General features: G+C 55.3%; 6 protein-coding genes across 6 annotated transcripts; 4 read left to right on the forward strand and 2 right to left on the reverse strand.

Annotated features, from left to right (window-relative positions):
- The first annotated feature begins 107 nt into the window (after positions 1-107).
- Positions 108-11,370, forward strand: GCN1 (translational activator of GCN4). Its single transcript, XM_062872575.1, has 7 exons — positions 108-180; positions 234-504; positions 597-7,936; positions 8,003-8,550; positions 10,194-10,463; positions 10,622-10,772; positions 10,838-11,370. Exons 2-7 carry the CDS (start codon positions 363-365, stop codon positions 10,994-10,996), a joined length of 8,610 nt encoding a protein of 2,869 aa, XP_062731762.1. The 5' UTR covers positions 108-180; positions 234-362; the 3' UTR covers positions 10,997-11,370.
- A 718-nt stretch (positions 11,371-12,088) lies between these two features.
- CBS2 (Cytochrome B translational activator protein cbs2) lies at positions 12,089-14,543 on the forward strand. The gene is made up of 6 exons (XM_062878350.1): positions 12,089-12,291; positions 12,362-12,582; positions 12,646-12,702; positions 12,777-12,870; positions 12,927-13,064; positions 13,130-14,543. The coding sequence occupies exons 2-6, from the start codon at positions 12,385-12,387 to the stop codon at positions 14,275-14,277; spliced, it is 1,635 nt and encodes a 544-aa protein (XP_062731763.1). The 5' UTR covers positions 12,089-12,291; positions 12,362-12,384; the 3' UTR covers positions 14,278-14,543.
- Positions 14,544-14,723: 180 nt separating this feature from the next.
- On the reverse strand, positions 14,724-17,942 carry QC761_400670 (uncharacterized protein; the record flags this gene model as incomplete). Its single annotated transcript, XM_062878351.1, has 3 exons — positions 14,724-16,535; positions 16,644-17,768; positions 17,910-17,942. 3 exons carry the CDS (start codon positions 17,940-17,942, stop codon positions 14,724-14,726), a joined length of 2,970 nt encoding a protein of 989 aa, XP_062731764.1.
- A 1,407-nt stretch (positions 17,943-19,349) lies between these two features.
- Positions 19,350-23,692, forward strand: QC761_400690 (uncharacterized protein). The gene is made up of 2 exons (XM_062878353.1): positions 19,350-22,531; positions 22,590-23,692. The coding sequence occupies exons 1-2, from the start codon at positions 22,276-22,278 to the stop codon at positions 23,408-23,410; spliced, it is 1,077 nt and encodes a 358-aa protein (XP_062731765.1). The 5' UTR covers positions 19,350-22,275; the 3' UTR covers positions 23,411-23,692.
- On the reverse strand, positions 20,298-21,713 carry QC761_400680 (uncharacterized protein; the record flags this gene model as incomplete). The annotated part of the gene is made up of 1 exon (XM_062878352.1): positions 20,298-21,713. The coding sequence occupies one exon, from the start codon at positions 21,711-21,713 to the stop codon at positions 20,298-20,300; it is 1,416 nt and encodes a 471-aa protein (XP_062731766.1).
- A 149-nt stretch (positions 23,693-23,841) lies between the features above and the next one.
- cpc2 (cross-pathway control WD-repeat protein cpc2) lies at positions 23,842-25,571 on the forward strand. Its single transcript, XM_062872576.1, has 5 exons — positions 23,842-24,054; positions 24,123-24,160; positions 24,224-24,350; positions 24,412-24,729; positions 24,921-25,571. Exons 1-5 carry the CDS (start codon positions 24,013-24,015, stop codon positions 25,344-25,346), a joined length of 951 nt encoding a protein of 316 aa, XP_062731767.1. The 5' UTR covers positions 23,842-24,012; the 3' UTR covers positions 25,347-25,571.
- Positions 25,572-25,826: the final 255 nt, after the last annotated feature.

The following is a 25,826-nucleotide window of genomic DNA, read 5'->3' on the forward strand; positions in this document are numbered from 1 at the left end:
ATGTGAGACAGCTCTGCCGCCGTTGGATCGTTGGATAGGGGCGGGGTGCGGGGCAGTTAGAAGAATTCCGGGCACTCACGCACTGTGTCCAGCGTAATAATACTGATGGAAAGCACAGTGCCAATAATTACCAGGCAGCTTGGGTGTGGCAGCTGCAGAACAGCCCACTTTGGGCGAAATGTGAGTCGTCGCCGAAAAACAGTCTGAGGTGGACAGTGACAGTTCAGGGACAGCCTTCTGGAAGCAACATATCACGGCTAGCGTCTTCATTTTTCCCTCTCCAATCTCTCCAAAATCGACTGCGGGACTGGGCCGCCCGACCATGTCATTATACGACCCATTACTTGAACACCACATCCAACATGTCTGAAGCTGCCACTGTTTCTGCCAACGCCTCGTCGAGCGACTTTGACCTCAAGCACGCAAAGACGGCCCTGACCCTCTCGTCCACAACCGCCAGAATCGCCCAATTGCGCGCCATTGACGAGAAGATTGCCCATAAATGTGAGCACCGGTTCCCGTCTGTCCCTAGCAGCAAGTGGTCAAGTGGTGTGGTCAGCTAATCTAACCCTGTCTGTCTCTTCGGCTGTGGACAGCTCTCGACAAGCCCTCTACTCTAGGCCTCCTCAAGGTCATATTCTGGACCCATGCGTTTTACACCGATAAGCACTCTCGACACGCCGTACAGCGATGTCTTGTCTCGATCTGCAAAACAGGGGAAGCCGATGTCCTCGCCCCACTAGTGGCCGCCGTGAAGCAGGAGATCCAGAAACCCGGAATTGCGCCAGGAAATGCGTTTGTGCTGCTGGAATGGTGCAATCTATTGATTGATAACCTCGCCGGGACAACGCTCTGGGAGAAGTTTGGGAACGACATTATTCAAGCAACAGCCGATGGCCTCGACAAATGTCTTCAGGCGACCGCGAGGGACAGCGTGGGGAGGTCGGCGCTGGTCATCACTCGGAGGGGGTTCAGGAAAATTGTTTCAGCCGATATCAAGGCCGTCGAGGCTGCCATCAAGCTTCTCACAACCAAAGGAACACAATCAACCGCCAAAAATACTGCCTTGCTGGGCGTGATTGCCGGTGTGTGCTCACGAAAACCCGAGGCTAAACCCATTGTCGAAAGCGTAAAGAGCCTATACATTACCTTTTACACACGCGAGATTGTTGGATCAAGAACGCCAGTCCCCAAACACATCGCCAATGGTCTGAGTGACTTTTTCTCAGCCTTCGTGACGGTTGAGGATCTCGACAAGGACGTTTTTCCAGCTCTGGAAAAGGGTCTGCTGAGAGCCCCTGAAGTGGTGCTGAACGATCTCATCACGCCCCTGGTTCGCTCTCTCCCTGGTTTCGACCTGTCCAAAGCACTCAGTGGGCGATTCACAAAACCACTACTCTCCAACCTCAAGTCTTCTAATGCTGCGATTCGCACTGGGGCTGTGTCGGCATTCAAAGCGCTCGCCGCGAGCTCCAAGGATCTGACCGAGGTGGAAAAGTCTGCTGATGAAGTGCTCACTCCTTTAAAGGGGGGAAAGCTCGCCTCTGCCGAGCACAGGGTTCTTCACTCGGAAATCCTTGTTGCTTTGCCTACCTCCCCATCTATCGCAACCAAGATTGCCACTGGGCTCCCTACCGTTGTGGGCAAGGAGGCCAACGAAGCCGCCCTGAGCGCCGAAACTCTTGCTCTCAACGCCAGTGCTATTTCGTTGCTTACCGGGTCTGAAGTTCCAAAAGCGCTGGTTGACGTTTACGCCAAGGGGCTGGCAGACAAGAAGTTCCCCGTCCGTCGGATTTGGATTCTTCGAGCCGGCGAGGTGCTGCGGAGCATTCCCCAAGATACCGAAGCAGGGCTTCCCGCGGGTTTCATCACGTTCGCTGAAGCTGTGGTGCCACCACTTTTGGCTACCTTCAACGAGGTTGTCGCCAACTCTGCCACCGCTTCGCAAAACGGCATTGTAACTGGCGCGCTTGTTGTCTGCGGCCTCGCACCGCTGTTTCACAGGTTGCAGAGCGCCAAGCTGCAGGAGGTCATCAAGAAGGCGGCTATCGAGAAGAACAGTTTGGCGTTTGAGCCAAAGCCATCCTACTTGCTCGTCCCAAGAATCTACGGCAAGTTCACTGGAGATGATCTCGAGTGGCTTACCCGCGCGCTCTCCAGCACAGCCTCTACCCTGGCTTCTAGCAACGCTGCCGCGAGACTAGCCTGGGCGCAAGCATACATCTATGTGATTTGCTCCACCGTCACTACTCCTGCGGTAAGACGCCAGGCCATGGATAGTCTGACCGAGCTCTGTGTAAAGACAGCTGGTTCGGAAGAGTTGTCTATCGCCGCGGAGATTATCAACGGCTTGTGGCAGTGGATCGAAGCTCTCGAGACGGGCGACAAGGAAACAGCCGCTGTTCTTTCCAAGTCGGAAGCGACCAACCTTCACCTGGTACTCAAGGCCATTTGCCTGAGCCCAGAACGGGCTGGACCTGAGGTCGACAAGACCAAACTGGAGACGCAAATGTGCTCTGTGCTCGTCTTGGCCAAGCCCAATCTTATCCCACGTGCGAGCTGGATTGAGCTTTGCTTGAGAGTCCAGCTTGATCCCGGTGAGCTCGCCAGAAAATACGACCAACGGCTCATCGACGAGATTGTTCAGAGGACTGGCTTCGAGCAAAAGTCAGAGGCCGTCAAGGCCGCAGCGTACAATGCGGCTGCCGAGCTCGTCTTTGTTGCCCCTGAAACCATGACTTCACGCATCGTTGACCTCATTCAACAAGACCTGGATATCGCCGCGGTTGAGGCCGTCGGTCCTCTCGAAGCTGCCATCTTCCGCACCCCTGAAGGGACTGCATTTGTTGACGTTTTGGCCAAGAAACAAAACACGGTTCCCAACAAGAACACCAAGGATTATGACACATTGAAGTGGGAGCAGGAGCTCAGAGAACAGCTCGCTCAAAAGAAGGGTACTCAAAAGAAGCTTACTGCCGACGAGACCGCCAAGGTGAACGCCCAGCTCAAGAAAGAGGCGGAGGTCCGGAACTCTGTCCGCCAGACTGCTGCCAAGTTGATTCGGGGCTTCGGCATTGTCAAGAGTCTGGCCACAGGCCCACCAACAGATGCCAGCCGCTGGATCGGAGCGGCCGTCAAGGCAACCCTGGATGTTATCGATGCCGGCGCTTGCTTGATCACTGCAGAGACGGGCCCATTAGCTTTGGTCTCTTGTGCCGAGCAAGTCACGAACCGACTTGGGCCCATCCGCCCCTTTATCGGGGCTGCTACCCTCCGCGCCCATGAGGTCTCAGCACTGCCGGACACCTATACCCAAGAGCCTTTCTTTGATCTTGTTACCAGGGTGCTGTACCGCTTGCGTTTTGCTGGTGAGCAGCGCCCCTTTGACACGGTCTCGCTCATATACATCTTGCCGCTCGTGCTGCTTGTCCTGGAGAAGGGGGGTTTTGGCGCCACCGCCGAAGACCGCGATGCCCAGGTTGTTCTCGCCATCGATATTCTCACTTTCCACACAGATGCCTCGTCGGATGAGGCGGTTCCCCGTGATCAAATCATTGCCACGCTGATTGCGTCGATGCAAAAGTATAACCAGCACTACAAAATCATCAAGGATTGCTTTGCCGACATGGTGCGCTGTGTTGCCCCCAACATCACTCCTGAAGAAATTGCAATCCTGTCTCGCGGTGCCGTTGTTTCTCAAACAAGCGTGCGGTCTGCGGTGCTGCAGTCCATCAGCGCCGATGTGGACATGAGCGATCTTGAGGTCTCGGAAGAGATCTGGCTCGCCTGCCACGACGACGTGGAAGAGAACGTTGATACTGCTCGCGAGATTTGGGAGGAGAGTGAGTTCAAGGTTACCGAAGAGCTCGCTCACAAGATGCTGCCCTACTTGGAAAGCAAGGATGCGCAGCTTCGCCGCGCCGCTGCCAGATCGCTTGCCGAGGCTGCCAGCCAACACCCCAATGTCATCAACCCTATTCTTGAGAAGCTCAGGGCATCTTACAGCGAGCTAGCGAAGCCTCGCGTGCAGCTGCTGGATGAGTTTGGCATGCCCAAGAAGATGGACCTGACGGATCCTTGGGAGGCTAGACATGGTATTGCCCTCGCATTCAAGGATATTGCACCACATTTGCAAAAGAACCAGCTCGAGCCATTCTTTGCCTATCTAATCGAGCAAGGGCCGCTCGGTGACCGAAACGGCAATGTACGTGCGGAAATGCTCGAGGCTGCCAACATTGCCATCGAAATTCACGGCAAGGGCATTCTTGACAATCTCATGAAGACGTTTGAAAAGACGCTCGAGGCGCCTGACAAACACTCTGAGGCGGCAGACCGTGTCAACGAGGCTGTTATCATCATGTATGGTGCTCTTGCCCGCCATCTCAAGCACGGCGACAAGAAGATCCCGGTTGTCATTGAGCGCCTGCTTTCGACGCTCAGCACCCCGTCCGAAACTGTGCAGTATGCCATTGCCGAGTGCCTCCCCCCCCTGGTTCGTATTTCGGGTGACAAGTCGTCCAAGTACTTCGACCAGATGCTCGAGGTTTTGATGACGTCTCAGAAGTACCCTGAGCAGCGCGGTGCTGCCTACGGTCTGGCTGGTCTTGTCCAGGGCAGGGGCATTGCTGTGCTGAAGGAGTATCGCATCCTGGTTACCCTTCACAGCTGCCTCGAGAACAAGAAGGATGTCCGTCAGCGTGAGTCTGCCCTACTGGCTTATGAGTTGCTGTCAACCATTCTGGGCCGTGTCTTTGAGCCCTATGTCATCCAGATCGTGCCCCAGCTTCTCGCCGGTTTCGGTGATGCCAACGCGGATGTGCGTGAGGCTGCTCTGGCTGCTGCCAAGGCTTGCTTTGCCAAGCTGAGCTCGTATGGTGTTAAGCAGATTTTGCCCACACTCCTCAGAGGTCTTGACGACGATCAATGGCGTAGCAAAAAGGGAGCTTGCGATCTGTTGGGTGCCATGGCGTACCTGGACCCTCAACAGCTGGCTCAGAGTCTTCCCGAGATTATCCCACCACTGACGGCTGTCCTGAACGACAGTCACAAGGAGGTGCGGTCTGCGGCCAACAAGAGTTTGAAGAGATTTGGCGAGGTCATCACCAACCCCGAGATTCACAGCTTGGTCGATGTTCTCCTCAAGGCCCTCAGCGATGCCACCAAGTATACCGACACTGCTCTCGATGCGCTCATCAAGGTGCAGTTCGTGCATTACCTCGACGCGCCTTCGCTGGCTCTTGTCAGCCGTATCTTGGAGCGTGGTTTGGCCGATCGTTCCAACACCAAGCGCAAGGCGGCCCAGGTCATTGGCAGCTTGGCCCATCTTACCGAGCGCAAGGATTTGGTCTCTCATCTGCCTGTGCTCGTGGCTGGTCTCAAGCTTGCCATTGTTGATCCTGTGCCTACCACCCGTGCCACAGCTTCCCGCGCCCTCGGTTCACTTGTTGAGAAGCTGGGAGAGGATGCGCTGCCAGATCTTATTCCCGGTCTTATGCAGACGCTCAAGTCCGATACTGGTGCGGGCGACAGACTTGGTTCTGCCCAGGCGCTCAGTGAGGTTCTTGCTGGTCTTGGTACTTCGAGATTGGAGGAGACCTTGCCTACCATTTTGCAAAATGTCGAGTCTGCCAAGGCCTCGGTCCGCGAGGGCTTTATGTCGCTGTTCATCTTCTTGCCCGTGTGCTTCGGCAATAGCTTCGCCAACTATCTCGGCAAGATCATCCCGCCTATCTTGTCTGGTCTTGCGGATGATGTTGAGAGCATCAGAGAAACAGCTCTCCGTGCTGGTCGCCTTCTGGTCAAGAACTTTGCAGTTCGTGCGGTTGACTTGCTCCTTCCTGAGCTTGAGCGTGGTCTTGCTGACGATAGCTACCGCATCCGTCTCAGCTCTGTTGAGTTGGTCGGTGATTTGTTGTTCAACTTGGCTGGTATCAAAGCCAATGCCGAGGAGGACGAGGAGGAGGATCAGGATGCTACCAAGGAGGCCGGTGCGTCTCTCCGTGAGGTTCTCGGGGATGAGAAGCGGAACAAGATTCTCTCGGCGCTGTATGTCTGCAGATGTGATACAGCGGGTGCGGTGCGATCGGCGGCTATCAGTGTCTGGAAGGCGTTGGTGCACAGTCCCAGAACCCTCAAGGAGCTGGTACCAACGCTCACGCAGCTTATTATTCGGCGGTTGGGCAGCTCCAACATGGAGCACAAGGTCATTGCTAGCAACGCCCTTGGTGAACTTATCAGGAAGGCTGGAGATGGTGTGCTGGCTACCTTGTTGCCTACGCTGGAGGAGGGCTTGCAGACGTCGAGCGATGTGGACGCCAAGCAGGGCATCTGCCTTGCGCTCAAGGAGCTCATCTCTTCTGCCTCTCCAGAAGCGCTGGAGGACCACGAGAAGACGCTCATTTCTGTTGTCCGCACGGCTCTCACCGACTCGGATGATGAGGTTCGCGAGGCAGCGGCCGAGGCATTTGACTCGCTGCAGCAGATCCTCGGCAAGCGTGCGATTGATCAGGTGCTGCCGTATCTGCTTAACCTGCTGCGGTCCGACGAGGATGCTGACAATGCTCTCGCGGCTCTGCTCACGTTGCTTACCGAGACGACGCGCTCCAACATCATTCTGCCCAACCTCATCCCGACGCTCATCGCGCCGCCTATTTCGGCCTTTAACGCAAAGGCGTTGGCGAGCCTGTCCAAGGTGGCCGGTCCGGCTATGAACCGCCGTCTGCCAAACATCATCAACTCGCTCATGGACAACATTATCAACTGCACCGAGGACGACCTCAGGGAGGACCTCGACAACTCATTTGACACGGTGCTGCTATCTATTGACGAGTATGACGGGCTCAATGTGGTGATGAACGTGCTGTTGCAGCTCACTAAGCACGAAGATCACCGCAAGAGATCGGCCACCGCTCGCCACTTGGCCAAGTTCTTCGCCGAGGCCGACGTGGACTACTCGAGATACAACCAGGACATCATCCGGGCGCTGCTGATTTCGTTTGACGATCGTGACAAGGAAGTCGTCCGGTCCGCGTGGAGCGCCCTGAGCGAGTTCACCAAGCGGCTCAAGAAGGAGGAGATGGAGGCGCTGGTCCCGTCGACAAGACAGACGCTCCTCCACGTGGGCGTTGCGGGGGTCAACCTACCTGGTTTCGAGCTGCCCAAGGGCATCAACGCCATCTTGCCCATCTTCTTGCAGGGTCTCATGAACGGCACGACAGAACAGAGGGTCAGCGCCGCGCTGGCCATCTCCGACGTGGTGGACAGGACGAGCGAGGCGGCGCTCAAGCCGTTTGTCACACAGATCACCGGCCCGCTCATCCGTGTTGTGTCTGAGCGGTCGACCGAGGTCAAGTCGGCGATTTTGCTTACGCTGAATAACTTGTTGGAGAAGATGCCGGCGGCGCTGAAGCCGTTCTTGCCGCAGCTGCAGAGGACGTTTGCCAAGAGTTTGGCGGACACGTCGAGCGAGCAGTTGAGGAGCAGGGCGGCGAAGGCGCTGGGGACGCTGATCAAGTTTACGCCGAGGGTTGACCCGCTGATTGCGGAGTTGGTGACGGGTTCGAAGACGAGCGATACCGGGGTCAAGACGGCCATGCTCAAGGCGCTGTATGAGGTTGTTAGCCGGGCGGGAGGCAACATGGGTGAGGGGTCGAGGCAGGCGATCCTGGGGATGATTGACGGGGGGGATGAGCTGGACGAGAGGGACAGCGGGATGGTGATTACGCATGCGAAGCTGTTTGGGGCGTTGGTCAGGAACGTCAGTGTGGAAGTGGCCGGGGGGTTGTTGAGGAACAGGGTACTGAAGGGAGGGGAAGGGGGGTTGATGGGGGTGTTGGCGTTGAATGCGGTTCTGTTGGAGGCGGCGGGAGTGGTGGGTGAGTGTGGGCTTGGGGACGAGTTGCCCGAGGTACTTTGCGCGGGAATGGTTGGGAAGGATGTGAGTACTATTTGCTTTTGATGTCTTGTTTTGGGAGTTCGAAAAGAAGCTAACATTTGAACACAGCCGTCGATTGCGGACAATTATATCGCTGCCACAGGGAAATACCTCCTTTCTGCCGACCTCCCCAAGCCGTTTGAGAGCACCAAGCCCATCTTCACCACACTGTCCACCATTATCCCTCCGGGCAACGCGAGCGACACGCGCCGGTTGGCGCTTGTGCTCGTCCGGACTCTGGCGCGCACCCATCCCGACATGGTCCGCCCTCACCTGAGCATCCTTGCGCCGCCCGTGTTTGCCTCGGTGAGGGACACGGTCATCCCGGTCAAGCTGGCGGCAGAGGCGGCCTTTGTACAGCTTTTTGCCGTGGCGGACGAGGAGAGCAAGGTGTTTGACAAGTGGATTTCGGGGATGGACATGCAGGCCAATGCGAAGAGGAGCATGCAGGATTACTTCAAGAGGGTGGCGCTGAGGTTGGGGGCGCAGGTTAGGGAGAGGAGGGAGGCGGAGGGGGGGCAGGGGGGGTTGGGGCTGTCGAATGATGAGGTGGAGGATGAGAAGGAGTTGATGGCAGTTGGGAAGGTGGATGTGGGGGGGGATGTTTTTGGGGAGGAGTAAGGGGGGAAATAAAATGGTTGTGTCTACATGGTGTTACATAGGTAGTTGGGAAGGGAAAAATGTTATTTTGGTGTATTTTGCTGATGGGGAGGGTGGTAGTACTTTAGTTGTTGTTTGCGTGTACTTTGAAGATCTAAAAGATTTGAGGTCTCCACTTACATCTGGCAAAGGGGTGATTCAAGTGTCATGGTTTGGTTGTTGGTGACTGAACATGTGGAACGTAGTTAAAGTGTTGAGACTTGAGAGGTATAGTGGTGTGTTGTGTTGTGTTGTGGTGCTGAGGTAAAGAAAAGCCTAGAGTTTCACCGTTGAGGACTCGGGATATGTTTGATGTTTAATAAACTCTAGGGGACAGTTGAGTGACGATTTGGGCATCCTTGATGGCTTTCAAAAGAGAATCATCTGTTGGCGGCAAATTATGGTAGAAAAGTGTTGAGAAGGTATATGTAATACTCTTTTGGGGGACTTTGAATTCACATTGCAGGCTATTGACTTTAAATTGTAGACGACATGTATGCATGTGGGTTGGCTGTTAGGGTGTGGAAATGGGAGTGTGGTATTTGAGGAGAAACTAAATCAAGAATAGCCTCCGAGACAACTGGCAGGGATGATAAAAGGGGATCGAGGTGTTGGGGACGGGAGTTGGGTTTTTGAAGTTGGCTGTTAATAACTATTTTACTGTGTTGCCATGGGCAAGTATGTTTGTCAGGAGCAGACTGCATCCATGGCTTCGATAAGTTTGAGTAGGTGGAAGACGGGCCTCATTTGAGTATCTACCTCCTCGCGATCAAAAGTTCGAGGTCCATGATTGTAAAAGTGTTGATAGAATTTTTTTCTGGTGGAATGCCTGTTTTGGCATCTGATGTCAATGGGAAGCCGGGCATGCATAAAGGTCATGAAGTCATGATTTGTAAGTGCAAGTGCTTGGTGTCCAAGAAGACCCGAGTTTGTGCCCATGGGAAAATAAGTTTCATTTTTTGTTTCTATCTTTCTCCTGGCAACTTAGGCCTTACTAACATGCTATCAGGTAATCATATCATTCAAATAGCAATAACCTGCCAATATCTGCCCCATGTCAACAGAGAGCAAGCTGATGTTGTCATTGATGAGCCCTTGATAAGCTGATAGGAAATGAAGTGGGGGCGGGCGCATGGACCGCTGACTCCTTGCCGGAGTTGCAGCGAGCAATTGGTTGCACGCGTTAGGGCACGTGATCCACACGAACCCTTTGCCAATCGCAGCCAAATTTGCGGGCCCACCCGGGAAACCCACAAACTGGCGGCTTGAGAAATTCTGAGGAACGAACTTCCCCTCAGCGGAAAATCCAATCCATCGACAACCTCCCATACTAACCATCTACAGCATCAATCCGTCAAGATGTGAGTACCAGCCGTCATCGATCCGACCGATTCCCATCACAGACCTGCCACATTTCAAAGGCCGGCGAGTTTGGGGGGCACGATGGCCAACTCCTCCGTGCAAACCGAACGAACCGCCGAAGATACAGCCCTTGTCGAATCCCCGATTTCCGTCGAGCACACACACACACATGCACACCTCCAGACACACGCGCCCATCGAAAAAAATACAATAAAAATACAGACAGAGCGACAAGATGCTGACGTTTTCGGCTCTGTAGGGTTAACCTGAGGACCCAGAAGCGCCTGGCGTCGTCCGTCCTGGGCTGCGGTCAGCGCAAGATTTGGCTCGACCCCAACGAGGTCAGCGAGATCTCCAACGCCAACTCCCGCCAGACGATCCGCAAGCTCGTCTCCGATGGCCTCATCATCAAGAAGCCCGTCACCATGCACTCGCGCTCTCGCGCGCGGGAGCTGAACCTCGCCCGCCGGATTGGTCGCCACCGTGGCTTCGGTAAGCGCAAGGGTACCGCCGATGCCCGTATGCCCGAGTACGTAACAACCGCCTTCGATTTCCCGGCCGAGTATCAGAATGGGAGGATAGGACTCGAAGACAGTCGGGGATATCTTTTTGGATTTTGATGCTCGGGAGTGGGGGGGTAGAAGAAATGCATGACAAATCGAGCATGTGTGCTGACAACCGGTGCAGGCAGGTCCTCTGGATGCGTCGCCAGCGTGTCCTCCGCCGTCTGCTCGTCAAGTACCGCGCCAGCGGCAAGATTGACAAGCACCTCTACCACGAGCTCTACCACTCCGCCAAGGGTAACACCTTCAAGCACAAGCGTGCCCTCGTTGAGCACGTATGTTTTCCTCCATCTTGTGGGCGGTGTGTTTTGGACACATGACACTGACATTCACCTCGCAGATTCACCGTGCCAAGGCCGAGAAGGCTCGCGAGAGACAGATCAAGGAGGAGATGGATGCCAAGCGTGCCAGAACCAAGGCTGCCCGCGAGCGCAAGCTCGAGAGACAGGCGGCGAAGAGAAACGCCCTTCTCGGCGAGGGCGAGGAGGAGTCCAAGTAGATTTCTTCATCAACAATGTGAATGGACAATGGATTCTTGGCGGCCTTGCATTCGGAGTAATGGGTTGGGCTCTTTTATGGACGCATTCTCTCTACCTCTCGGTCCTCTCTCTGCTGCCACACGCTGGACTCGCTCCCCCCCCGGCCGTGCAGGTGTGTGCTGTTGTGATGGGACGTGGTCTCTCCAGACTCGAGACAAGTTCTGGCTTCCATGTTTAGTCATTGAAAAACGGAATCAATGGGTTTGCCGGGTGCGATGACAATTATTTTCTTTTCCCTTCGAGATATTGACAATCTGGTACATGTACAATGCTGTGCGGTTCAAGTTTGACGTGCTTGTGGGAGATGGACATGTCGAAGCAAACGAATTGGGCGAGTGATCACAAACATGGATGTACACATCATTGAGCGAAAAGAGGCGAGCTTCGCAAGGTCTATATCCGTCACAAGACACCACTTGGCATCTCTGCTCAACAGTGACGCTACCTACATATCTACGCAACTATCATGGATCCTTGCCAAAAGCACGTCCGTCCCATGTTCGAAACAGAGTACAGTAGGGATACACCAGCTACCTAGAACCAAAACACCCCAAGCTACCTTGTCGGAAGCTCGCGAATAACGTAGTGAAATGCCCTCAACCCCAGTCCGCCCAGAGAAAACACAAGCAAAAGTAGTGCAAAGTATAGAGTAATAAGAACCACCTTTTGTGTCTAGTGGGTGCATCAACGTAATATTGTGGTTGGGTCAGAGGCAGTCAAATTGTTCCGTTCAAAAGGTTGGTGAATCTGGCGCCCGGAACATGTCAGCATGTCCCCCTAAGAAGGAGGACCAAATTGCATATGTGATCGAAGCGCGCTCATCATCCCCAATATAGTTGATTTGAAGAAAAAAGAAGAAGAAGAAGGGGTTAAGCTCGGAGCGGGGGGGAATTGGGAAGTAAAATACCCTTGGTGTTTGTGTGGGTGCACGTGCCGTGATGTGGCTTGTGGCTGGTAGTTGAGCGTGGCTTGACAAAAGGTGGATGGTGTAATGTGGTGGGGGAAAGGTCGGCGTTTGGGGGACGGACAACCGCGGGTCGGGTCGGAGTGCTTGTGGTTGGCGCTGCCCAATCAGAGGGGGGTCTAACGGTAGGTCCCATCCATGGGTGTTGTTCGCCGCCCGTCATTTATTACTCCGGGTTTATTTCCAATCACAAACCTTGCTTTGGTTCGGTGTCATTGGTGGTTTGAGAGACGACAAAGGTTATTCCTCTTGACACCACTACCTTGCTGGAGATTTGGGAAGAGGCAATTGGTATGTTTTTTCTCTCTCTGGGTTGTGCGGGTGGTGTGGTTGCTTGTCTGACAGTGGTGGGTTTGAGTAGGAGCTCGAAACTTGACTTATACGATGACGACAATCCCGGCGTTGCGGAGCGCCGCCGGCGGTTCCCCCTCGGCTGCGATGATGAGAAGGATGATAGCCACCACCACCACGACGGCCACGATGACGAGGAGAGCAGGACAGCTTGGGGGATGGAGGTCTAGACAGCAGCAGCAACAGCAGAAAAGATTGGTTTCGTCGTTAGGGAATGATACGCAGCAGAAGGTGGGGGATTTATTTTGGCATACAAGGAAGGGAAAGAAAACAAATGCTGACAGGCACATGCAGTTGCTTGCGGCGCATTTGCAGCAGGCGGATCCGATCATGTATGATATTGTCGAGAAGGTTAGTACCCAGAAGAAGGAGTGCGATGGGGCATGGGTGCGGGGGTGTGCTGAAGCTGACGTGGTGACAAACAGGAGAAAGTCAGGCAAAAGCAGTTCATCAACTTGATCCCTTCCGAGAACTTTACCTCGCAGGCTGTGCTGGATGCGCTGGGGAGTCCTATGCAGAGTGGGTTTCTTGCGAACCTGGAGGAGTGGGACGAGAATGCTAATGGTGGACAACAGACAAGTACTCTGAGGGATACCCGGGTGCGAGATACTACGGCGGTAACGAGTTCATCGATGCCTCCGAGAGATTATGTCAGCAGCGCGCACTCGAGACGTTTGGACTGGATGCCAAGGAGTGGGGGGTGAATGTTCAAGGTAGGATAGGGGGAGGGACGGCGTCAAGAGAAGGAATGAGTGCTGACAATGTTGGGAATGAATAGCTCTCTCTGGTGCGCCAGCGAACCTGTATGTCTACTCAGCCATCATGGAAACTCATGATCGGTTGATGGGTCTCGATCTCCCCCACGGCGGCCATCTTTCCCACGGGTACCAGACCCCCACCAAGAAGATCTCGTTCATCTCCAAGTACTTCGAGACGGTTCCTTACCGACTTGACGAGTCCACCGGCCTGATCGACTACGATAAGCTCGAGGAACTCGCAACCATCTACCGCCCCAAGGTTATCGTCGCTGGCGCCTCGGCTTACAGCAGGCAAATCGATTATGCTCGTATGCGGGACATCGCCGACAAGGTGAAGGCCTACCTTGTGGCTGACATGGCGCATATCTCCGGTCTTGTCGCCGCCAAGGTCATGCCCGGGCCGTTTGGCTACGCAGACATTGTCACGACGACTTCTCACAAATCCCTCCGTGGCCCCCGTGGCGCGCTGATTTTCTTCCGCCGCGGTGTGAGAAAGGTCAACCCGAAGACCGGAGCGGAGGAGCTGTACAACCTCGAGAACCCCATCAACCAATCTGTGTTCCCCGGCCACCAGGGCGGTCCGCACAACCACACCATTGCCGCCTTGGCCGTGGCGCTCAAGCAGGCACAAACACCAGAGTTCCGGGCATATCAATCGCAGGTCTTGTCCAATGCCAAAGCCTTCGCCAAGAGGCTGGGTGATCCAAAGGAAAAGGGCGGGCTGGGCTACAAGATTGTCTCGGGCGGTACTGATAACCATCTTGTTCTTGTCGATCTGAAGCCGCACGGTGTAGACGGGGCAAGAGTGGAACGGATCCTAGAGTTGGTCGGGGTAGCTTCCAACAAGAACACTGTTCCAGGTGACAAGAGCGCGCTGACGCCTGGTGGGTTGAGGATGGGAACTCCGGCCATGACGACGAGAGGATTCCAGGAGGAGGACTTTGCGCGGGTAGCGGATATTGTCGATAGGTCGGTGACGATTGCGGCCAGGGTGGACAAGGCGGCGAGGAAGGCGGCTGAGGAAAAAGGGGAGGGGAAGACGGCGGGGAGGGTGAAGACCTTTATGGAGTTTTTGGGGGATGGGGAGACGGACACGGAGATTGTGCAGTTGAGGAGTGAGGTGGCGGATTGGGTGGGGACGTATCCTGTTCCTTGGGAGGGGAAGTAAGTGGTGTGGTGGTGGGGGGGTTGGTGATGATGAGAAATGACATGATGAGATGAGGGAGGGGGGTCCGTGAAAGGAGTTTAACAGTCCTTTTGTCACGATGTGCAAGTTTTTCTTTTTTAGGTTATTGTTGGTACTGTCTCAACATGGGTGTTTCTGGTATTGTTATGCATGTTTTGTACTCGGTGAATGGTTATACACAGGTTTGTGTTAGGTTCGACTAAATTTAGTCTGAATGAAACATCTACATCTCATTTGTTCACTTTGAAGACCGATATCATCATCAATATCTTATCATTAAAAAAAGCATTATGCTATTTTCGCTCATTCGCTTGCTAATATTCAAGTTACAAGACCCCAAGATACCTATCCGTTCCACTTTTTGTGTAAGGGGTTTTTTGTATATCCATCCAAGATGCCGTGTATCCCAAATTTTCCATCTAGTCATGTCACGAAGGCTCTCCCTCCCACAGTCCCAACACCCTCTCCCTCACCCCAGCCCTTTGCTTGATCCCCTCGTAATACTTTCTGAGATATACCTGCCTGACCTCCTCTTCCCCCTCCTCTGTAGTTTTCCCCTTGCTCCCAAAACTCACCGCAAACACCCGCTCCCCACAAACCCTCACAATATCATGCAACACCGGCCACAAGGCGAAATCCACCGGCGACGCTGTCTCCCCCCCAAGCACGAACAACCCCTTCCCCCTCTCCGCACCGGCCCTGACCTCCCCCTCCCAAAACTCCAGCTCCTCCCACAGCAGCACCGTCACAACCTTCTTCACCTTGCCCATCCCGGGTTCCTCCCCTCCCAACCTCTCCCCCAACCCCTCCCGAACAGGCCGCCAAACCCCCTCCCCAAACTCCCTCACCGCCCTGTCCAACAACATGAACCGCTTGGCCACCTGCCCAGGACCAAACTGATCATACCTCCTCCCCGCCCCGTAAACCGCATCCAAATACCTCAACACGTTCCCCCACCCCTCCACCACCCCCCGGTCGGGATCGTTATCCTCAAACCTGCCCCCCACGGTGCTCACGCTCCCCTTTGCGCAATTTACCCCCAACTCCCCAAGCGCGAACAGGACGCTCGCGTTGGCGATGACGTCGCTCCCGAGACAGTACCGCTTCGGCGTTCCCATGTGCAGCACAGTAAAACCGCCGGCGTAAAACCCCTCCCAGTCAAAAGCCGGATCGTTATTCTCGGCGGAAAAGGCCTTTAGGAGTTGAATCGCCTCCGGAGTCTGCCCGTTGCGGACGGGTTGGGCTTCACCAAAGGTTTTGCCGGGGGAGCCCTGGCCCCAGATGAGGGTTTGGGAGGGGTTGATGTATGTTCCGATTTGGCGGAAGGTGAGGGAGATGCGGTGGCCAGAGTGGGAGAGTTCAGAGGGGGATTTGGAAAGGGGGGGTCGTTTGTCCGGGCGGATGGCGTGGAGCCAGTGCTTGTTTGTCGAGAGGCCCATGCGGAGGAGCGAGTTGTGGGGGAGGGGGACGCGTTGGATCTGGCGTTTGGCTTTTTCCGCGGGCGAGGTTTCTTCTTGGTGGTGTTTGGAGGGGCGGCGTTTGGTGCGGAAAACCATGGTTCGCTCGGCGCCGAGGGAGAGGTTGGCAATGAAGCTGTTGGGGACGATGTCGAGGGTTTTGTCGCTGTGCTCGCTGATGTAGTCGTCGCCGCCGCGATAGTGCTGGATCAGGACGTGGTTGAGGGGGTGGCCGAGGTGCTTTTCGATTTCGGTCTTGATCTGGAGGACGGTGGGGGAGAAGGGGAGGAGAGGGGGCGATTCGTCGGCTGGGTGGCGGTAGACGGGCATGTTTCCGTCCTTGTCGACTTCACCCTGGACGGCTATGCGACGAGGAACCTCGCCGCCCATGTGGGACATGCCGGCCCAGCTGACTTCCTCCAGCAGACGTTCAAAGGCATCGGCCGCGAGAGTTGGCGAGAGAACATTGGTGATGACATGGGTGTCGCCTTCACAGGAAGGCTCAGACACAGCACTGGTGAGTTTGACGTCCACACTCTTGGCATCCGGACCAGCTTCCATCTTGGGGCTGCCAGGCTCTTTGCTGTCCCTCTCAGAATCCGAATCTACCTCGATCTTGGAGTTGGTCAGCTGCTGGGTGATCTTCTCAACCTCCGGGTCTGGCTCGATCTTGGGGCTGTCGTGTTGCTTCTTGTCCATGTTGTCCGTCTCAGAGCCCACCTCGATCTTGGTTCTCTTGGTCTGGTGTTGCTCGTCAGGATCGGCTTTCTTCTCGGTCGAGTCCTTCACAGCAGGCGGAGTTGGGTCAGCGTTGGGAGGGGACCTCGGCGGCGATGCGAAGCTTTTATCGGAACCCGAGTGTCGCAGCCGTAGTCGGGCGTGTGTTCTTACCCTAGTGACATTCTCAGATTTAGTGATTGGTGCGCCAGGGGCGCGGGCCGGACCTTGTGGGCTGCTCAATGACAGCTCGCCCTGCTTTGGACCACCAACACTCGTGACGGGCTGCTTCTCCCGTTTCCTCAGTGACTCATCATCGTTGTCTGACGGCGACGAGTCCGAGCCAGCCTCCAAGGGCGTGTGTATGTATTGCTGTTGGACTTGGACATGGGCGTCTTGGGAAGGGCGTTGGTGTCCAGCAGTCAAAGTGCTTGGCCCGCTTGCGCCCCGATCTGGTGGAGGCGGCACCGTCTTGGCAGACGTGGAGGTGGGCCCGGGAGCCTTGTCTTTCCTTGGTGTGACCGAAGACTCGCTCGGCCGGTTCAACTGCATGTTGGAGATAAAGGGGGAGAGCCCAGACGGGCGGCTGTCTACCGGCGGCGGTTGCAGTTCTTGCATGACTGCGCTGGCGTTGACCACCTCGCTGCCCGTCAACTGCACGAGCTGTTTGACGGCGTTGAAGTGCCGCAGCTGATTCCGGAAACCACAGCAGTCCTCCACAATCGTTATCTGGTATCCATGTCTGCCTGCATCCAGCGCTGTCGCGTAGATGCTGATGTTGGTCAGGGCTCCACACACGTACAGCCCTGTCACGAAGCGACGCCTCAGTGTCTGCACCAACTCTTGTTGACTCGAGGCAAAGGCGCTGTAGTGTGTCTTGGTGAAGACAATATCCCGGGTGGCATCGACGGCTTCTTGGACTTCTGCAACCAACTCGGCTCCCTTGGTCCCCTTTCTAACACAGGGCTTCTTCGGGGCCCCTCCGTTGCTCAGAAATGCCTCGTCGTCAGCCTCCATCGCGGCGCCATCGTGTTCTCGTGAGGTGGGAGGGCGACCCCGAGCGCTGCCTGGTCTTGGTGGGCGTATTGGCACGTTGGCTGTGATGATCTGCTCTCCTTCGGCCGATAATGACCGGTGACGCTCAAACTCGCTGCGGACCCAGACCACATCACCGGCGCCAGAATCTCGGAAAGCTTTGACCAACTCAAGGGACCGCTTCACAAAGTCGTCAGGCTCGCTCACAGGCAGAGCTCCGTCTGGGGAAATAAAGTCATTCTGGAGGTCGACGACCAGCAGGGCCTTCCGTGTCCGTATGGCCGGAATGGCGGCGGGGTTGATGGGGAACGCAGGGCGCATGATGTGTTGACAGGCTTATGATAACATCAGTTTCTTGTTCAAAATGTCAACAAAAGAAGAAATTGAAAAGGGGGAGGAAACAACCTTCAGAGTATTCTTGGATTTTCCACACAGCATCACCGGCCCGTCAACTCGATATGAGATATGCTTGAAAAGGCAAGAGACAGAAAAATTCAAGTCATAGGGCGCGCTGTTGACATGGCAAACAAGCGTCGGCTGTGTCAGGTTGCAGCGGGTGGATGGTTCGTCGAGTGGCGCCTCGCTCTGTTTCACTCCCTGAGCTCCTCCGAGGTTGACGTCGATGTCTGGTGGGCCAAAAGGTGCTGTTCTCGGATCGGAAGCTTGTCACTGGGATATCCACTTGCCGCGGCGGGGCGTTTTAGTTGGTCGTTCTTGGAGGTTGGCGTGTATCGTCCCTCGAGCTGGCTTTTGGGGCAGATGATGGTGTTGACAGGAAAAGTACACGGGGACATCAACAGACTGAGCCAAGCGTTATTATTTGGTCATTCGGCGGCGGAGCAAACTCGAATCGGGCCGGACACTTTCAGGAAGGCTTCCGCTCTCAGTGGAAGAATCGGTCAGCAGAGAAAGCAAAAGTCTCCGTGTTCAGACAAGAAGAAGAGAAGGTGACAAGACGGTTTTATGATCGGGGCCCGAGATGCGGCGGTGGGGTAAAAATGGCGATACGACCTTCAACTCTCAGATCGGAATCTCTTCTTCTGAAGGCTCGGGTGTGTGTGAGTGGTCCGCAATTTATCTGGCCCTGCCAGGCCCTCGCCAAGCACTGCAACAGCAACACCACCACGCATACACTACACGCCCCCCCTCCATCTCCTGAAAATCATGTGTTTCCGTGTCTCATCAACCATCAACCTGCTGGAAGGAGTAAGGCCAGCTCTTGACACTGACAGGACCCCTGCCCCGCATGTTCGGACGGATGGCCCCAGGCCCAGATGCTCAGGGCAAGGATCACGACAACCTTGAGATGGCATTGGCCAACCACACTCTCCCGGAGCTGGCTCCTTGACCCCACCATCCATCCCACTTCACGTCGGTCTATCATCAGGGCGAGATTTACATCCAAGAGGAGAGGATGATATTCCCTCATGATGCAATGGCTTGAGCCCACAAGGACGAACGAAACTTGATACCATTTACCAACAGCCATCGTCCCTTGAAGACTCCCCTCTCTCGCACCCTCACCACAAAATAGTTTGACACACAAAAGTAGCTTGACCGATATTATACTGTGAACCATGCTTCAAAAGTAAAGAAATGAGCCCTTTAAAACGATCTTTTAAAGCCTATAGACCATCCTCCAAAGCATGTTGATCTACTTTCGTGTCTCAATTATTCTGTGGCAAGGGTGCCTCAGAATACTAGGTACACGACCGCTACCACCCAGCCTGAACAACGGAAATGTAAATTTCCGAACACGCTGTTGGTCTGCTCGTAAAACTCTTATAGATCTGATATACCCACCCATCCGAAACCAGTCTCATAATCAGGAACAGAAATCTATATCAAGCAAGAACCGCCACTTACCAACCGCCTACAGGTATGTACTCACGGAACTCCACGGAAACCCTCAGAACCATACCCAAAATCCTGCAGCCGACTTTGGGAACGTTGGATGATGGCCCGGGACTGCATATGCACGCGAAAACGGCGTCTGTGTGTTTCTGCTCACATGACGCAGAGACACACGGCAGGTTGGCGGTCAGGGAGATTCATCAGGATAGGAAACGGAGGAACGGCCTGGTCCGTGTCCTTTACTGTGTGCGAAGACATTCATGATCTGAGATCCTTCCATGTTTATGTTGCATCAGACAGCTAGTTTATCGCTTTCCGCAACGTGGCACAGCTCCTGCCAGGCAGGCATATTGAAGGCACAGGGCACATCATATACGGTGTAGAATGCAAGGGCTAATGGCACCTCGTCTCAAGTATATCCACAGGCCAGCCAGAAGTTCACAAGAAAACACAACCGCAACAAGCTGAATAATAATCCTCACCCGAAACAACCAGGGGCGTGGAGGGAAAATGCAGAATCTGGCGGCGGCGGCGGCGGTGAGCGTTCAACACGAGCAGGAGCATCGACACAAATCTGCAGCCATCCACCAGAAGATCATCCGTCAATGATATTGGATCTCGACATGCAGTTGGAGACAGACATCAAGCACGGACAACAGTGCGAGAAAGGCCAAGGCCAAGACAAGACAAGACGGGAGGGAGCGGAAGCATGCGTCGCCGTTTAGGTAGGGTTCTGTGCTGCTGTGCTCTGGGCAGAGATGAGTTCCCCGAACCCAGACATTGACGTGGCTAGCCGTTTTGTGTCTATTTTGGACTGTGCATACCGCTAGATCTGTACCCCGAGGTCGCCGAGCAAGACCTGATCCAAAATATCCCAGCCTGGCTTGATGACCCCAAGATATCCCCATCGCTCTTTGGTGACAAGTAGGCAGAACCAACTCAATTAGGCACCTCCGGAATCCTCATCACTCCCCTCCACCCCAACATCCCCCTCAACACCTCCACCACCTCGTCAAAATCCGGCCTCCCCTCCACATCCCCATCCTCGCACCTTCTCTGCAGCTCCTCCAACCCCCTCCTCATCGCCCTCTCCCGCTCCCCCTCCCCCCCTTCTTCCACAAGCCCGAGCACATCCCCCACCAACCTCCCAAACGCCGCCACCTCCACCCTCTCCACCCCATCCTCCTCCTTCCCATACACGCTCGCCGCCCCAAAATCCCCCAACAGCCCATGCCCATCCCCCTTGCTAGCCAAAACATTATGCGCGTACAAATCCCCATGACAGATCCTCCGCCCATGTAGATGCGCCCCCGCCCCCGCAATCCCCGTCAGCATCTCCACCGCCTTCCCCATCTCCCACCCCCTCTCGCCCTCCGTAAACCGATCCCGTGTGCAGCTCTCCAGATCCGGCGGCAAGCCCAAAACTTCATACCCTTCCGGCACCAAACTCATCACAATCCCCCCCTTCACCCCTTCCCTTTCCCCTTCAGAATATCCCGTGACCTTTCCCACAACACCTATCAACGACTCGTGCGATCCGGCGAGCAACACCGCCTCCATCTCATCTTCCGGCCTGCCGTCGCTCGTGAGAGAACCTCTGAACATTTTGACGGCTACGTCTTCTGTGAAGTCGGAATCAGGGGAGGGCTTCCATTCTGCTTGGGAGATGATGCCCGACGCGCCCCGGCCGAGCACGCGGGAGATGGCGAGGGAGCTGTAGGGGATGTCGAGGAGGCCAAAGGGGAGTTTGTGGGCTTTGCGGGAAGAGAGGGAGCAGGGGTTTCCGGCGAAGGAGAGGTAGGCTAGCTTGGGGAAGGCGGTGAACAAGAATTTGGGGAGGGAAGAAAAGTTGTTGGCCGAGAGGCGAAGGAGGGTGAGGTTTTGGCATTGGGTGAGGGAGGGGGGGAGGGTGGAGAGGTTGTTGCCCGCCAGGAGGCATTTCTCGAGGTTGGGACACGAGGAGATGGAGGAGGGGAGGGAGGGGATGCGGTTGTCGGTCAGGATTAGCCAGCGGAGTTTGGGAGGAAGGGTGTTTTCGGGTATGCTGGTGAGCGAGTTGTGGCGGAAGGCGACCATTTCTAGGGTGTGGTGGGAGGAGAGGTCCGGGAAGGTGGTGAAGGCGCAGTTGGAGAGGAAGAGGATTTTGAGGTTGGGGAGAGAGGTGGTGAAATTTGGTGGGAGAGAAGAAAGACCTGTCCCGGAGAGGTCGAGGTAGGTTAGGGAGGGCCCGAAGGTGAAGATCTCATCAGGGAAGACGGTGAGGGAGGGCGTGGGAGTGAGCTTGAACTTGGTGAGGGCGAGGTTGGCAAGGGAGCCATTTTGAAGGGCCTCGAGGTCGTAGGTGTCGTTGCTCATTGTAGAGTGCTGGCTTACACTGTGGACTTGGTTGGTGATCACTGGGCGGAGTGAAAAGCAGAGTGAGCTGAAGTTGAGGCGGGTGAGGCTTCCGAGATTCCAGCCCCAGAGCGGGTCCTCATGCTGGGCTTCTCGTCTCACCCGCCTCTGCCCCACAGGGCATACTGAGCATCACATGAGCAAAAGTAAAGACATTCTTATTATGAATATTCCAAACTCAAATCATCTGAACTGAGCGCGCGCAAATCGTGGAAATATTCTGACAAGGCACAAAACTGGTGAAGAGAGAGATGCTCAAGGCTGGAATCTGAAGTGGAGATAACTGTGGGGGGTTGTGCAGGGTGAAGCTAGTGCAACGGCCCTTTGACATCAGTGGACCGTGCTCCCGTCAGATTGAACCGCCGCCGAACTTGGGACCCAACTTCCATTGCCAATCTCCAACCCTCTCCAGCAAAAGGCCAGTCCCGTTGCGAGCGACAAAACAAAGGCCTCCACACATTCACTCCGAACCGTCACAACAGAATCGGTTCCGTACTCGATCCACCGATACAAATCCATCACAATGTCGTCCGAGGCGCGAAAACGGACGGCAGAGCCCACCGACGACGAGCTGCCAGCCAAGAGGCAACGAAGCGTGGAGGGCGACATCGACTCGGCCGTGGAACAACTGCAGGCATTGAATATCGCACCTTCTATCACCCATGAGGAGATGGCGCGCGCTGGACTGCGTCGCGCCATCGCCCTCGCCTTGAAGCATGTTGGATTCGACTCGTCCGCGAAGGATGCCATGGAGATGTTTACAACGATGGTGGAAGAGTGTAGGTCTTGCATGACGGTCATCAACAGCCTAGTTGAAGATCTAACAATGAAAACCAGATGTCGAGTCGCTCTTCAGGACTGTCAAGATCAATGCCAATGCTGCTCGCCGTTCCCAACCCATTCCTCGCGACTTTGAGCGCGCGTTGAAGTACTTCAACCTGACCACCACTGCGCTCGAACCACACAAGAAGAATCCCATTCCAAGAGCCAAGAGAATGCCTGAATACGAGCCGATACCAGAGCGCGATCCCGTTTTCGTCGACATGCCAATACTCGGCGCGGAGCTGGACGGTGCTCGCGACAAGGAATCCAAACTCTACATCCCCAAGTCGTTCCCTGCCTTTCCAAGCATTCATACCTACAGATACACGCCTGAGACGGTTGAAACCGCTACTGTGGTGGACGACTGGGGGAGCTTTGCTTCGGATTCACAATCCCAGACGCTCAACGGATCACAAGCCACGCCACAACCACAACGACCGCTTGCACCCGAGGAGATTCCCCATGGCGATCCCAAGAAGCTGCGCGAGGCTGCCGCAAAGGAAGCAAAGGCAGGGGAGGCGGCTCTACGAAGGTTGATGCGCGCCTCCAAGATCGCGAAGCAGAAGGAGGTCTGGACTTCAGCGCAGTCTCGGCCAGCGAGGCGGGAGCGTCATGAGCTTTGGGAGTCTGCTATGCGCGAGTTCATCGAGGATGACACAAGGGCCAGCGGCAAAGAGGTGGCGTCAGGAGGGTTGCATGGCGAGAAGGGCAGGTTCGAGATTGCCGATCATAGCATGATTGTCAACACGGAGAAGCGCTATTTCAGGCATGAAGTCCCTCGAAGTGGTGCCAGGAAGGCTTTGGCCGCCGCTCAGGGTATCTCCAGCAAGGGTTGAGGGGTGGCATGGGACGTATTGTATAGAGCCGCACAGAATGCAGGACTATGGGATTCGGGGATTCGTATTGCAAGAGGAACCAAGACAGGGTTGGGATGCATCACAGGAGTTTGGACTTAATTTTGGCGCTGGGGAGACGGACGGGAAAACGGGATCATTGATACCCCATGCACAACTCTTCTAAAAAATAAGGGTCAATCAGAAGCATATAGCTTAGCTTTAATCTATTACCATCGCTGAACTCTTTGTTCTCCTGTTTATACGCAATGGACATCATTCTTTTATCACTTATCAAAGTTGCCTTATCGATAGCAAGGTTGCGGCCCATGTCCAGGCGGGCCCGGGCTCAGCTCCACCTAGGTCCAAAGCTAGGTCGGTGCCCCACATACCAACCGCCAGCTGGGAGTGGCTGTCCAGCGACTGGCGGACCGGCGAGCAAAGTGTACCCCACGATCGGACCCTATTTTCGCCGCACAAAAGTTTTGGCAATTCCCAGAGGATCCCGCAGCGCCCCGATTTCTTGCTGACCCCGACGACTCGAGGCACCGCGAAAAAGCTCACCATTCTTCCCAAGATACTTGCATCTCAGGAAGCACATCAAGATGGCTGAGCAACTCATCCTCAAGGGCACCCTGGAGGGCCACGTAAGTCGTCCCTGCGACCTCGAATTCGCCCATTCTCGCTCGAGTTGGATGCTGACGATTTGCTACAGAATGGCTGGGTCACCAGCTTGGCCACCTCGATGGAGAAGTACGAAACCACGTCGAATCCGACCTCCTAACCGCGAGAACATGCGCTCACCAGTGAAACTAGCCCCAACATGCTCCTGTCGGCCTCCCGCGACAAGACCCTGATCATCTGGAACCTCACCCGCGATGAGACCCAGTACGGTTACCCCAAGCGGTCGCTCCACGGCCACTCTCACATCGTCTCCGACTGCGTACGTTAGATCAAGATCAGAATCAGAAGAAGGAGGGGCAGTGTGCTGATTGGCGTGGCAGGTTATCTCGTCGGATGGCGCTTACGCCCTCTCTGCCTCGTGGGATAAGACTCTCCGTCTCTGGGAGCTCTCCTCCGGCACCACCACCCGCCGTTTCGTCGGCCACACCAACGACGTCCTGTCTGTCTCTTTCTCCGCCGACAACCGCCAGATCGTCTCCGGTTCCCGCGATCGCTCCATCAAGCTCTGGAACACCCTCGGTGACTGCAAGTTCACCATCACCGACAAGGGCCACTCCGACTGGGTTTCCTGCGTTCGCTTCTCCCCCAACCCCCAGAACCCCGTGATCGTCTCTGCCGGCTGGGACAAGCTCGTCAAGGTATGTGGGACTTGGACGTATTCGGCAGCTGTTGCGGCGATGATGCCTTGCAACCTAAAGTATTTGCTACTTCAGAGCCTCCGGGCCATGAGACAAACTATTTCACCATGCACTGAGCCGCAACAATTTGCAGACCAGTTTTGAGGGAGTCCCGCAGAGAATTCCACGCTGACATGGCTTGTTTACAATAGGTTTGGGAGCTCTCCAGCTGCAAGCTCCAGACCGACCACATCGGCCACACCGGTTACATCAACACCGTCACCATCTCGCCCGATGGATCCCTCTGCGCTTCCGGTGGCAAGGACGGCACCACCATGCTCTGGGATCTCAACGAGAGCAAGCACCTCTACTCCCTCAACGCCAACGACGAGATCCACGCCCTCGTCTTCTCCCCCAACCGCTACTGGCTCTGCGCTGCCACCTCCAGCAGCATCATCATCTTCGACCTCGAGAAGAAGAGCAAGGTTGATGAGCTCAAGCCCGACTTCGCCAACGTTGGCAAGAAGAGCCGCGAGCCCGAGTGCGTCTCCCTTGCGTGGAGCGCTGATGGCCAGACTCTGTTCGCTGGCTACACGGACAACATCATCCGTGCTTGGGGTGTCATGTCCCGCGCTTAAGTTGAATGGAATGGTTAATGCTTGAGTGCCCGGGGATCAGTCGGGGCCGGCTGAGGGGGAGGAATGAGAGGTTGGTTTTATGGGTGGTTTGCTATAAAATCGGCCGCGCTGCCGCGTGGGGAGAAAATACCAGGAAGCGTCGCGATATATCGATGGGTTCCAACGGCTGGGAGGGGCGTACTTCGGAATGCTTGTCTTCGCTTTGGGTTCTCTTTCATGACACAGCATTTTTGCGAGGCAAAAGAGGGAGCAGGGAATAAAAAGAAATTTCTGTGCCTGTCACTGCTCTTGTCCTTGTCGCCGTGGCAGGCCTCGCGGCGGGGAAGCCCGGCTGCCGGGTGGCATAGATAATAGCAACCCCATGACCAACAACGAATCATGAAGTCAATTGTTTTGTGATGTGTATTTTTGTGTCCGTTTCAGCACTGATACCCACCTCTCTTGACGCCCCAACTGTCTCATGTATTTTTTCTCTTCGTT

The sequence above is a fragment of the Podospora bellae-mahoneyi genome, chromosome 4 (assembly GCF_035222275.1).
Source record: "Podospora bellae-mahoneyi strain CBS 112042 chromosome 4, whole genome shotgun sequence".
NCBI classification, from domain to species: Eukaryota; Fungi; Ascomycota; class Sordariomycetes; order Sordariales; family Podosporaceae; genus Podospora; species Podospora bellae-mahoneyi.

What these genes read in the sequence shown, in the direction of transcription:
- GCN1 (XM_062872575.1), top strand. Translation starts at nt 363, where the DNA reads ATGTCTGAAGCTGCCACTGTTTCTGCCAACGCCTCGTCGAGCGACTTT. An exon ending in CGAGAAGATTGCCCATAAAT is followed by an intron (nt 505 to 596) that starts GTGAGCACCGGT and finishes GGCTGTGGACAG; the next exon opens with CTCTCGACAAGCCCTCTACT. An exon ending in GGGGATGTTTTTGGGGAGGA is followed by an intron (nt 8,551 to 10,193) that starts GTAAGGGGGGAA and finishes TCGGCTCTGTAG; the next exon opens with GGTTAACCTGAGGACCCAGA.
- CBS2 (XM_062878350.1), top strand. Translation starts at nt 12,385, where the DNA reads ATGACGACAATCCCGGCGTTGCGGAGCGCCGCCGGCGGTTCCCCCTCG. An exon ending in TGTATGATATTGTCGAGAAG is followed by an intron (nt 12,703 to 12,776) that starts GTTAGTACCCAG and finishes GGTGACAAACAG; the next exon opens with GAGAAAGTCAGGCAAAAGCA. An exon ending in GTGGGGGGTGAATGTTCAAG is followed by an intron (nt 13,065 to 13,129) that starts GTAGGATAGGGG and finishes GGGAATGAATAG; the next exon opens with CTCTCTCTGGTGCGCCAGCG.
- QC761_400690 (XM_062878353.1), top strand. Translation starts at nt 22,276, where the DNA reads ATGTCGTCCGAGGCGCGAAAACGGACGGCAGAGCCCACCGACGACGAG. An exon ending in TACAACGATGGTGGAAGAGT is followed by an intron (nt 22,532 to 22,589) that starts GTAGGTCTTGCA and finishes AATGAAAACCAG; the next exon opens with ATGTCGAGTCGCTCTTCAGG.
- cpc2 (XM_062872576.1), top strand. Translation starts at nt 24,013, where the DNA reads ATGGCTGAGCAACTCATCCTCAAGGGCACCCTGGAGGGCCAC. An exon ending in CTCACATCGTCTCCGACTGC is followed by an intron (nt 24,351 to 24,411) that starts GTACGTTAGATC and finishes TTGGCGTGGCAG; the next exon opens with GTTATCTCGTCGGATGGCGC. An exon ending in GCTGGGACAAGCTCGTCAAG is followed by an intron (nt 24,730 to 24,920) that starts GTATGTGGGACT and finishes TGTTTACAATAG; the next exon opens with GTTTGGGAGCTCTCCAGCTG.